The sequence below is a fragment of the Lepidochelys kempii genome, chromosome 23 (assembly GCF_965140265.1).
Source record: "Lepidochelys kempii isolate rLepKem1 chromosome 23, rLepKem1.hap2, whole genome shotgun sequence".
Taxonomy (NCBI): domain Eukaryota; kingdom Metazoa; phylum Chordata; order Testudines; family Cheloniidae; genus Lepidochelys; species Lepidochelys kempii.
The window spans coordinates 897,067-909,076 of record NC_133278.1 but is presented as its reverse complement, the minus strand read 5'-3'; the positions used below and the strand labels follow the sequence as shown (position 1 = coordinate 909,076).

At 49.2% G+C, this 12,010-nt stretch overlaps 1 protein-coding gene across 1 annotated transcript in view; it reads right to left on the bottom strand.

The window, feature by feature from the left end:
• ZC3H4 (zinc finger CCCH-type containing 4) overlaps positions 1–10,192 on the bottom strand; it is a 30,625-nt gene extending 20,433 nt beyond the window's left edge. The window contains exon 1 of the mRNA XM_073321818.1: positions 9,888–10,192. Coding sequence (XP_073177919.1) covers positions 9,888–10,045 — 158 coding nt within the window. The 5' untranslated portion in view covers positions 10,046–10,192. The remainder of the gene's footprint in view (positions 1–9,887) is intronic.
• Between the last annotated feature and the right edge of the window lie 1,818 nt (positions 10,193–12,010).

The window sequence follows — 12,010 nt, the reverse complement described above, 5'->3', positions numbered from 1 at the left end:
GAAAAGGAGTACTTGTGGCACCTTTTAGAGATCAAACACTCTGGATCCCACCATTGCCAATTTCCCTGAGCCATCCATTCCCACTTTAATCCAAAATTCCAAACCTGTTTTGGTTTGTATTTGCAACATATTAATAACAGATTTGTTCAATCCAAGATCAGGCTTGCTGCAGGACTACCTGTTCCTGCAAGCATGTGGAATTTTGAAAGGCAAGCACCAGCTGAATAAGCTTCAACTAGTCACTGAAGTACAGTGTCCATCCGGGGTTCATGTTCCACACATCCAAATGGCACAAAGGTAGAAACCAACATGAGAGTGCTTGGAGCAATATCTGGTGAATTCAGACCCTATACACATTTCTGACAGAGAATCAAATAATAAATGTATAAAGCCAATGAGAAAAAAAATAGGTAAAACAACTCCAATTTCCCCTTCCAGCAGCCATCTCCCTTTGTCCCCACAACAATTACCTCAGATACTCCAGAATCTCAAAACAATGGCTCAGTACAATACCTGGTGCCTGACAACCCTTTCTCCTTCCCCCAGCAAATTACGCTTTGCTACTAGTTAAAAACAAAAGCCCCTCTAAGATCACCAAATCTCAGCAAGTTATGATTTCCAAGGAAACACTTCCAAAGTCTAACGCACACATGACAAATCGAAAACACACGAGAAACTAGGAGTACACATAACATGAAAGATTTTCCTCCCTTTAGAGCAGCCAGAGAGAAGGCAAGAATCCCTGAGTTCTAACATTATATGTGCCTGGGGAGTGGCTCGTCGGTTTTCATCTTCCCGCGTAGCACTGAGAAGGCACTATAGGTCAGGATCAGGCTGGAGAATCCTCCATGACTGATCCCTGCAATCACAGGGCACCCAGGACACTGGTGCATCTGACTCCTTCTAGAAAATAGGAAAATCAACCCTGGACTAGATGAACCAACGGTTTTAATGGGATTGGAGCCGGTTTAAAATGGCAGCTTCACAAAGGAAAGAAACGGTGTTCAAACTTTCATACCAGCCTCCCAGAACCAACAGAAACCGCATTATTTCAGACATTTACAAGCAGATGGAAGAACGATGTGGAAACAAAAGTACTGTCAGGAACAATCGTGCAGTCTGGCCACAAAGGACTGGGCTTCAAGAGACTCAGGGTACAGCTACACTGGAAATGCTACCGTGGCACAGCGCACCATTGTCGTGTAGACCCTTACTAAAGTGCCGCAGTGAATCCATCTTGTCAACAGGCGGTAGCTAGACTGACGGAATTCTTCCATCAACCTAGCAGTGTCCAGCGTGTAGCTGGGAACAGTACCGAGGAGAAAAGAAAAGCTCACGCTATGCTGTGAGAGAAAACAAGCTGGGCAGGCTATTTACAGTATTCATATTCTCCTATGGCCACTGCTGATGAGCCAGTATTTTAAAGGCCTGCTGTGGTATGGTAAATTCATTCAGCCACGTATGTTTCACCATGCATGCTACCATCCAAGGGGAAGAAAGGCTACTCCCATTAGCATCGCTCTGCTTAAATCAGCATTACCTTCCCCGAAGCACCTGCCAATTGGGCATTGCAAAGTTGCTCTTAATTTCCTATCTTCCCTGTTGGCTTTAAACAGGAACGAGTGCTCTCATCAATATCATGTTGCAATCACCCTAATTGCAATTCCCAGCAGTAAGAACAACTGGCATTTTTGCTGAGTAAAGTACACAGTTCTTCAGCTCTGCTTTGAATTACTCTGGCCTATGTACATTTTGGAGAAAAGAATTTATCAGCCTGCTCCATCATGGCATATATGAACGACAAACGTCATGAAGAACAAGAGGACAATCTGAAAGTAAGCGTAAAAGCCTGTGCCTACTGCGAGCCAATTTGTGAACCAGTTGCTAGGACTCCAAACAGAACTAATTCTGGTGATACAAGTTACTTCGTCATTGTACAAATCTTCAACAGAATAAGAGAAAGTCTAATAAAGCACTTTTATACAGATGTTTAGATATCAAGCAAAATCTTGGGCGAAATGGCACAGCGTAGCACCCACCACGGGGCAAGGAGCCATACATTCCTGAATTCCTTAACTCAGGTTCTGCCACTGACTCATTTTAGTAGCGTTGGTCCCATTATTTAATCTTTTAACCTCAATTTCCCAGTCTGTAAAATGGAGATTATAATACCTACCTCAGAGAGAGCATGTGAGGGTTAATTCATTAGTGTTTGGGAAAGTGCTTTGAGGTCTTTGGACAGAAGGACTCTAGAGGGCTTAACATTATTTCACCATTAACTTTGGGTTTGGGTTTTCACACAAACAAAATAGAAAGTAACACCAGAATCTGAAATCTGGCAAGTTATAAAGGCATCTGAAAGTTAGGGTGAGTAAAACTATGAATTAAAAAGTGTGAGTAAAAACGATTATAAAGTGACAAGGCTGTGCCAATTTCATAAGCTAGCTCACCATTTACATTCACTGTGGTTATACAGTAAAGAAGCCAAGTTGGTAAAGTGGTTAACGTATTTGTAGAGAAAAATGCTGACTGTGGGAAAATCCTTAGCTAAGTGTGTACCCATCTTGTGGCCTTCCTATAGTCCCCTCACATTTTTTCTATCAAGGGCCGTCTCCAGTACAGAGCTCGCTGCTACCTTAACAGAATGCTGAGCTTTATCTATCGCACTGCATCTATGACATCACAATCCTAGTAATGACCTAAACACAGCCCTATGAACCAGCCGCCACCTCAAGCAGACATGGTGTCATAAAGGTGAACTCTCTCATATGACAGCAGCAGAGAAAACAAAAATATTATTCACACCAGCATAAATCCCAAAAAAAATTGGGAAAAGTGTCGCCTTTTGGAAAACAATTTCTAGTTTTCTGATTTCTTCTTTTTTAACCATTATATATTGTAATCAATTCTAAAATGGGACACCAGTTGTTTAGAAAGATTTTTTTAAATCACAGAAATAAGTAGCAAAAATAATACATGGTTTTTATGTAAAAATTTGGAAATTTGGTGTATGCTCAAGGTCTTTCACTACCACGTATTGTTAGAAATTACAGAAATTAGAATGTCACAGTTATCCAAACTATTTCAGAACTTTGAGTTACATTTTTTGTGATGAACTGAAGGTAAACAGGAGTTCAGCCACACAAGGTGTGTTTGTATATATGCACATATAGAATGTTAAATCATCCATTGGGATTATGGGGATTAAAGCGCAAAATGCAATATTATGCACAAAACAGAGTTAAGAAAGAATTTTGCTCAGAATAATCTTGCACTTGTGAGTTACTAAGTATTATTTTTTTGCTCTGTTTTCTTTTAACAATAACTTCTGTTTCATGTGAATACAGGAAACAACAACATGTTTTATGTAATAACAGCATTTCTACTATGCAAATGTGTCTATTAAAACAATTCATGTACTTTTTAAAAATAATTCAAAATGGCTTAGAAAAATTAAGGGCTAAATATTTACAAAGTTCCATTTCACATAACTAAACAATACTTGGTTGAACTAGGAAAAACTCATATGAAACTGACAAATTATGAAAACATTTTGCACATTACTGACAGCTGTAACTGAGATAATTTACTAGTTATGCTAAAGATTTTATAATTATTTTCCTCATCACAGCTACAAAAGTTGGTCCAGAATAACATGCTCTCCCTCATGTGCCAACTTCATATGGAAACAAGTGGTTTTACTATCTATGGAAGCTGGAAATGGAAGAGAAGGAAGTTTGTCTGACCCAAGGGAAAGAAAAATTTCCTCTATAAACCCACCTGTTACAAAACGTGGGAGTATCTTATTTACAGTTATAAAAAACAGCTTTATCCAAAGTGTTGATCACAGGGGAGGAGAGTTAGGATGGTGATTAATATCTGGGCTGCCAGACTACTGCAGAAAACCTTCCTTTTTACAACAGTTATGTGCACAACAGGTGCAGCTGAGCATGAAATCCCACGTACAGTGCGATCTGTTTTAGCGGAGTGGATCCACAGACTACAAAACCTGAACGTTAACATACAAAGAAAAATGGCTGCAAGGTAACTGAGGTCAGCATGGAAGAATGCAAAAAATGTGGCAAAAATGCATCTTTTCAAAGCAATAGAAGGGGTGGGCTCTATTAGAAAATGAACCACAAACATAGGTTAACAGGAAGTTTACTGGACTGAAAAGTCTGCAAGATCTAATCTCACAATCATGAAATATTAACTTCTAATCTTGCGTGAATTTAAGCCAAATATATGAAACTCTAGCTAGACTGTATAGCACATTTCCCTATCCTTGGGATAAATGTCTTTCTTCAACCTCAAGAAAGGTATGATCAGGAGGGTTTAAGATGAATTTTGTTTTCTATTAATAATCTGATATTTTTACAGCACATTCAATATGGGGAGGAAACAAACTACACAACAAAATCAGCAAAAAGAAGAATGAACGCTGAAAACTAGTAAGAAAGCCACTAAACAAGCTGAAAATGTAGGGAATGGAGAAAACTTCATGTGGGAGTGGGAAGAGACTATTCTAGTTGAGAACAAGTTTCCAGTCATGCCATGCCATAGCATCTTTCTGAACAAGATTTAAACGGCTTTTTTCCGGTTTTGCAGTATGTACAGCACGGTGGAGATCTTGTGTTGTTTTATGGTGCGTTGTGGCTCTTTTTAATGTAGGCAGTGGTACACTGTCTTAGGTTACTACCTGAGTTCTGTAAAGGCCGTCAAAGGCCTGGATGGACGGGAGATCTCCACATTAAAGATGGGATTTTCAAAGGAACCTTTCAAAGAGAATTACCTGTCTATCTCAATAGGATTTGGAGTCCTACCTCCCTCGATACAAATATTGCTTAATTCACTAAAACCCCGAGAGACTCGGTACAATCCTGAAGTAAAAACGGAACTGGCCAGAACTTGCCTCTTCTCTGCTCCTTCAGAGTGTTGCCATCTTGGATTTTCACCTCAAGATGGTAACAGCGTGAATAAGGTCAACTGAGAAACCAGGACAATATTCACTTTGCAAACTGGTGTGGCCTCAAGAACGCAGTGTACTTTGTTGCCTACAGAATCATTCAGGTTGGAGCAGAAATTCCATCCCAAGTTTCTCAGCCTTTCTTCAACTTGGGACATTAACTGTGGGTTCTCCACAGAGAGTTCTACGAGACATTCCTCTCAACCCAAGGTAAAACACTGATGTCATTCCTGCACTGGGGTCTCGCTCACTGCCTCTCAGTTTGTAACCAAGTTACAAACTGCTGCTTTTCTTTTCTATTTTGAAGGGACTTTTATACCGGGGGAAACTTTCACATATGGCTTTAAAACCATAATCCAGCTCTCACTTGGCATGTTTTTGCCCCAATTGCTAACTACTGAAGTCATCTGAGTTTAGACAGTTGGCTCCTTCCCACCCCTGTTACTAGATCCCGCAGTGAAGTAATAATGTTGTTTTGATATTCTAGACATTGCTGCAGCACTAGACTGATGTCACAAACCCAGGAGTATAACAAGGCTATTGAAAAGGCTATTCTGGGGTTTGGGATTTGCTTTAATCACTTCTCAAACAGTGCCATAAAGTACTGCCAGACCGAAGGACCAACACTTTGTTTGCAAGGGCTGGTATCTTCTGAAGCAGCAGTTGAGAAATAAAATACCATATACCCAAGCTTTCAACTTTCCAAAGAGGTACACGCTTCACTTCTAGTCCTAGCAGGATTCCAGGTGAAAGACTAAATCATTCCGAATACCATCTTGCTTCATCTATCTGCACTTCAATTCTCACCTGACATTATTAGTGGCTAATTCAAGAACTGCTAAAACTAGAAATCTTTGCCTTAAACTATCTGGAAGTAACCAAGTAATACAAAATATTAACAAACATTTAGGCATGTGTTGAATTTACTATGAAAAGCAATTCCATTGATTTGCATGGGCCTACTCATGGCAGTAAAGTTAAACCCATGCCTATAAGTTTTCATGACTGGGGCCAGAGTCTTGAGTGCTGGATTATGGTCATGACAGAACTGAAAATGCAGGATTGTAATCAGAGGAAAACATTAGAAGATTGAGTGTCACTTCATTTACTAACATTTAAAAAAACTCCAAAACTTGAATGTTCATTTTGTGAAATCTCTCAACAATTCCACAAAACTTGGCAGTTTAAGATTCGACTGCTTCTGATTTTACAACAATTCCTATTTCCATTTCCATGAAGAAGTGGCACTACATTAGCTCAATAAAGTGGAAATTAGTATAAGATTCTCCTCCACCAAATATCTAGTTTCTCAGCTGCATTAGGCCATTCTAGTTCCCAATGACAGTTGATACAGAAACTGCTGATGACATCAGTCAATAGTAGATTAAGACTCAAAAAGCCTTTCAGATTTTGCTTGGAAAATGATCTACTATGGAGGTATAAAAATTAACTTTTATTTAAATTTTGTGGAACAACTGACAGGTTTACCATGAAGATGTTATTTAAAAAAATATGGCTTTAACAAATTAGGAGAAACCCATACTGTCAGGTCCCACACCTCATGAACTGCCAGGGCTAGAAACACCTTAGCCAGGTACGTAAACATTTTCCAGCTCTGACCCTGGCCCATTGATCAAAGAGACATTTCAATCCCTATGACTTCATAGCAAAAGTCAGCTGCCAGAGGTAGGATGTTAGGGAGAAAGGTCCCATTATAAAATAAATCTAAAATAATAGTAAAAGGAAGAATACAAGTAAATTGCATTTTTGACACCTCCTCCCCCGCCAGTTTTACTCACTTGTGAAAGTCCCATTCACAATGCACCAACATTTGCAACAAAACCCTCCACTAGTCTTCGACAATGGACTAGGAGTGTTTGTGCTGTTTTATAATGGACGTTTTCTCACAAATGTAGACAAGTTACTAATTATTTTTTTTTGCAGTGGAAGAAGAGTAAACAAGAGGGAAATGAAACAACACAATTCCACATAAATATACTTGTGCGTGCTTTTAAGAAACTAATTTTGTCTTTTCCACATAAGAAAAACGTAAACTGGATGGAATACGAATACTCCAGGACAATATGTGTGTTTTTGTTCAATATGAAGGACAGAAGGAATGACTGAGGGTTTTTTAGCGAGGGAGGTGCGGGGGCAGTATACTGTACACTGAGGGGGATACATGAGCTAATTTATTTCATGTAAGTATTGTGAGGAACAAACTTATATGAACTTTTCATCATAATACGTTGGATAAACAAAGGGATCATGGAAACACAGGCCGAAGAGAAACTAGGACATTGTAAAACAGATTCCTATAAACGATGTGCTTATACTGTACAACACTATTTGTCCTGCTTAAACTTCTCCAGGTATCAACTATAACACTGTAAAAGGCAGTTGGGGCAGGGGGAGAGAATGTGTGATGACATTCGGGAAACAGTGATTTCTTTTGCCACAATTTTTTTTGCACACTTGTGAGTTGGTCACCAAATATTTTTAACAGGACAGTCTGCCTGCTTTCAACATAATGGAATGAGGATGGAGTTTGCAAACAAAGTAATGGATCCACATCCTGTTTCTAGATGGAATCAAGGGGTTTGAGCTAGATGACCCTTCACTCTGGTACCCGTGCCGTTTAAACGTCACAGCAGACCTATTTTTGGAGAAAACTGTGTGCTTTTGTGACATTTTTTAGTTCACATCTGCGGGGTGCATGAATCTAAAAGTCAAGTCAACACAATGGGGCAGAATCCCGCTTGGTTTGTATACATACTGTATTAACTCATTCCTTACATGAAATGTATAAAATGATGGTCTCCGGACTTTTTTTTTGGTGGTGGGGAAAAGAAAGGAAAACGTATAATTGAATTATTCAATAAAAGAGAATACTTACCACCCCAACCCCTGCATCACATGAAATACAGAACTCCTTAGAGAGGAAGGCACACTAACACAAACAAGCAGCCCTCTGTACTACACAACTGCCTTCAAAGGGGAGCATCTCTCTCTCTCTCTCTCACAAATGTACATGATTAAGCTGTTTATTTTTGTGCACTGCATTCAATAATCTCTGGCTCTACCTTTTCAAATGACAGCAAGTGCTAATACTAACAAAGGGAACAGTTGCCTTATGTTTCTTTGGCAGGGGAAAGGTGCTTCACATACTTCTCTGAGGATAAAAGGAGAGAGGGTTTTCCTGGGGGACTATAAACCTTTCAGTACCTTGATAGACTGGGATCACTTGAGATTCCAGCTGTGGAAGAGAGTCTCTTTATATACAGTGGGTAGGGGGAGGGGAAACAAGGGGCTCAACACATCCCATACCACTACACACTCCTCATTACACCCCATTATGCCTTTCTGCCCACACTGCACTCCCTAAAGCCCCCATGTGGCCTGCAGGGGTCCATGAAACCACTGAGAACAAACGGGGCATTAATGAGGCCAATACTGCCCAGCTGGGCTATGGGGTCCATGACCTCATTAAGGAGTCCATAAAGCCTTCCCTTAACCCCCCAAAAGCTGGAAGACCAGAAGAGGCCCCCCCCCAGCGCCTCTCACTCCCCTCTAGTGCCAGCAGCTCAGCTCCCTGCCAAGCCTCCACAGCTACCCCCCCCCGAACATAACCCCTTCCCTACTGCTGCCTCCCCCGGCCCCTAATGCTGCACCCCTCCGCTAATCTCTGGCCTGACCCCCACCTCTGGTTAGTTCCTCCCTTCCTCTGTGACCCCCCCCCCCCAATCCCTGATGCTCCCTCCACAGGATCCTGCTACCAGACCCTGTCCCCCAGGTTCCCCCTTTTCCTATGACCCCTGATGCTCCCCGCAAGGCTGCCCCATATACAACCCACCCCAGGTTAATGTTCCTGGCTGATCTCAGGCCGTGACCCCCAGGTTCCCCCTTTTCCTATGACCCCCGATGCTCCCCCCAGGGCTGCCCCATATACAACCCACCCCCCCAGGTTAATGCCCCTGGCTGATCTCAGGCCCTGACCCCCAGGGTCCCCCTTTTCCTATGACCCCCGATGCTCCCCCCAGGGCTGCCCCATATATAACCCGCCCCCCCAGGTTAATGCCCCTGGCTGATCTCAGGCCGTGACCCCCAGGTTCCCCCTTTTCCTATGACCCCCGATGCTCCCCCCAGGGCTGCCCCATATACAACCCACCCCCCCAGGTTAATGCCCCTGGCTGATCTCAGGCCCTGACCCCCAGGGTCCCCCTTTTCCTATGACCCCCGATGCTCCCCCCAGGGCTGCCCCATATATAACCCGCCCCCCCAGGTTAATGCCCCTGGCTGATCTCAGGCCGTGACCCCCAGGTTCCCCCTTTTCCTATGACCCCCGATGCTCCCCCCAGGGCTGCCCCATATATAACCCGCCCCCCAGGTTAATGCCCCTGGCTGATCTCAGGCCCTGACCCCCAGGCTCCCCCTTTTCCTATGACCCCCGATGCTCCCCCAGGGCTGCCCCATATATAACCCACCCCCCCAGGTTAATGCCCCTGGCTGATCTCAGGCCCTGACCCCCAGGGTCCCCCTTTTCCTATGACCCCCGATGCTCCCCCCAGGGCTGCCCCATATATAACCCGCCCCCCCAGGTTAATGCCCCTGGCTGATCTCAGGCCCTGACCCCCAGATTCCCCCCACGGGCCCCACCCCCCCACGCAGGTCCCGGGCACCCCTGCTTCTGGCGCTCCCCCCGCCCCCCTGCCCCGGGGCTCTCTCCCCTCCCCGGCCGCCGCCCCCCGGGCGCCCCCCGGCTCAGGCCCTGCCCCCGTCTCCCGGGCGGGCGCCGCCGGCGGCCCGCGGGGGGCCCCCGGCTCCGCGCCCCCCGCGGCGGCCCAGCCCCCCCAAACCTGGTCCGGCGGGCCGGGCGGACCCGCGGACGGGCAGAGGCGCTCGGGAGAGGCGGTTACGGGACCTTTCGTCCGGGCCGTGGTGGTGGAGTTGTGGCGGCGGCCGGGGGAGGCCGCAGCTGCCGCTGTCGTGGTGGCGGCAGGACGGAGATGGGGGGGCGGAGTGCGGGCTGGGGGGGGAGGCGGCGGCGGCGGGGGGGGCACTCGGGCTCTCCACGGCCATAGGGGGGCACACGGGGCACAGTCACTGTACGGGGGGGCTCACTCGGCGCGGCCCCGCGCTCCGCGGCCAGGCCCACAAAATGGCGCCCGCCGGGCACGCAGCCGCGCCGAGCCAGCGCCCCGCGCGGCCGGCGGAAGCGGCCGGAGGTTGCCGAAGGGGAGCCGAGCGGCCGGCGGAAGGAGCCGGAGATTGCCGAAGGGGGAGCCGAGCGGCCGGCGGAAGGAGCCGGAGGTTGCCGAAGGGGAGCCGAGCAGCCGGCGGAAGGAGCCGGAGATTGCCGAAGGGGAGCCGAGCGGCCGGCGGAAGGGGCCGAGTCCGAGCGGGCGGCGCCGGAGATGCCCGAACGGGGCCGAACGGGGAGTCGGGTAAAGGGAGCGGCTGCGAGGGGGAACTGGCTCCCACGGGGGTGCGGTGCGACTTGTTCAGCCCCACCCCCACGATACCTGGTACTCCCCCCTGTACCCCCTCATCTCTGGGTCACCGACCCCCCACCATGCACCTGGCGCCCCCCTGCTGAGCTCCCTGCTTTGCCCCCCATGCACCTGGTGCCCCCTTGCTGAGCTCCCTCCTCTGCACCCCCCCATCTTTGGGTCACTGACCCCCACCCCATTACCTGGTGCCCCCTGCTGAGCTCCCTCCTCTGCCCCCCCATCTCTGGGTCACTGACCCCCACCCCATTACCTGGTGCCCCCTGCTGAGCTCCCTCCTCTGCCCCCCATCTCTGGGTCACTGACCCCCACCCCATTACCTGGTGCCCCCTGCTGAGCTCCCTCCTCTGCCCCCCCATCTCTGGGTCACTGACCCCCCATGCACCTGGCGCACCCCTGCTGAGCTCCCTGCTTTGCCCCCCATGCACCTGGCGCCCCACTGCTGAGCTCCCTCCTCTGCACCCCCCCATCTCTGGGTCACTGACCCCCACGCCATTACCTGGCGCCCCCCTGCTGAGCTCCCTCCTCTGCCCCCCCATCTCTGGGTCACTGACCCCCACCCATTACCTGGTGCCCCCCTGCTGAGATCCCTCCTCTGCCCTCCCATGCACCTGGCGCCCCCCTGCTGAGCTCCCTCCTCTGCACCCCCCATCTCTGGGTCACTGACCCCCACCCCATTACCTGGTGCCCCCCTGCTGAGCTCCCTGCTCTGCCCCCCATGCACCTGGTGCCCCCTGCTGAGCTCCCTCCTCTGCCCCCCCCCAGGCCTCCCGAGCTCGCCCCGGGTTCCCCGTCCCGCCGGGCTGCGCTGCCAGCAGGCAGGCCTGGAGGCCGAGCAGAAGCCTGGGGCAGGGTATTGCTCAGCAGAGGATGGGCAACCACGGTCGCTGTGTCAGACGGCGGGTCCCTGGAGGCCCTTGGCCCCATGCCCGGGGTGACCCTCGGTGCCCCGAAATACGCGTGCTAGGGACACCAGGCTCCCCTGGCCCCCGGGTCCGGCAGGAAGGGGCTCCGCTCCTCCTGCGCGGGGGGCTGGTCTCCCGGGGAAGGGCTGCGGGGACACCGGGCGCTGCGAGGTGCTGGCATGGGGCAGGGGTGACTAAGGAGCTGCTGCATGTGCTCAGTCACGGGGGCATCTTCTATGGGGGTAGCGGTGGGCATAGTCCCTGAGGGTCAGGGCCGGGGGAGGGGCTGCCCCGTGGGCAGGGGCCGGGGAGCGGGGGTCAGGGCCGGGGGCGGGGCTGCCCTGTGGGCGGGGTCCGGGGGGCGGAGTCAGGGCCGGGGGAGGGGCTGCCCCGTGCACTCAGTCCGGGGGGCGGGGTCAGGGCCGGGGGCGGGGCTGCCCTGTGGGCGGGGTCCGGGGGGCGGGGTCAGGGCCGGGGGAGGGGCTGCCCCGTGCACTCAGTCCGGGGGGCGGGGTCAGGGCCTAGGGGGCGGGGCTGCCCCGTGTGCTCAGTCCGGGGGGCGGGGTCAGGGCCGGGGGAGGGGCTGCCCTGTGGGCGGGGTCCGGGGGGCGGGTCAGGGCCGGGGAGGGGCT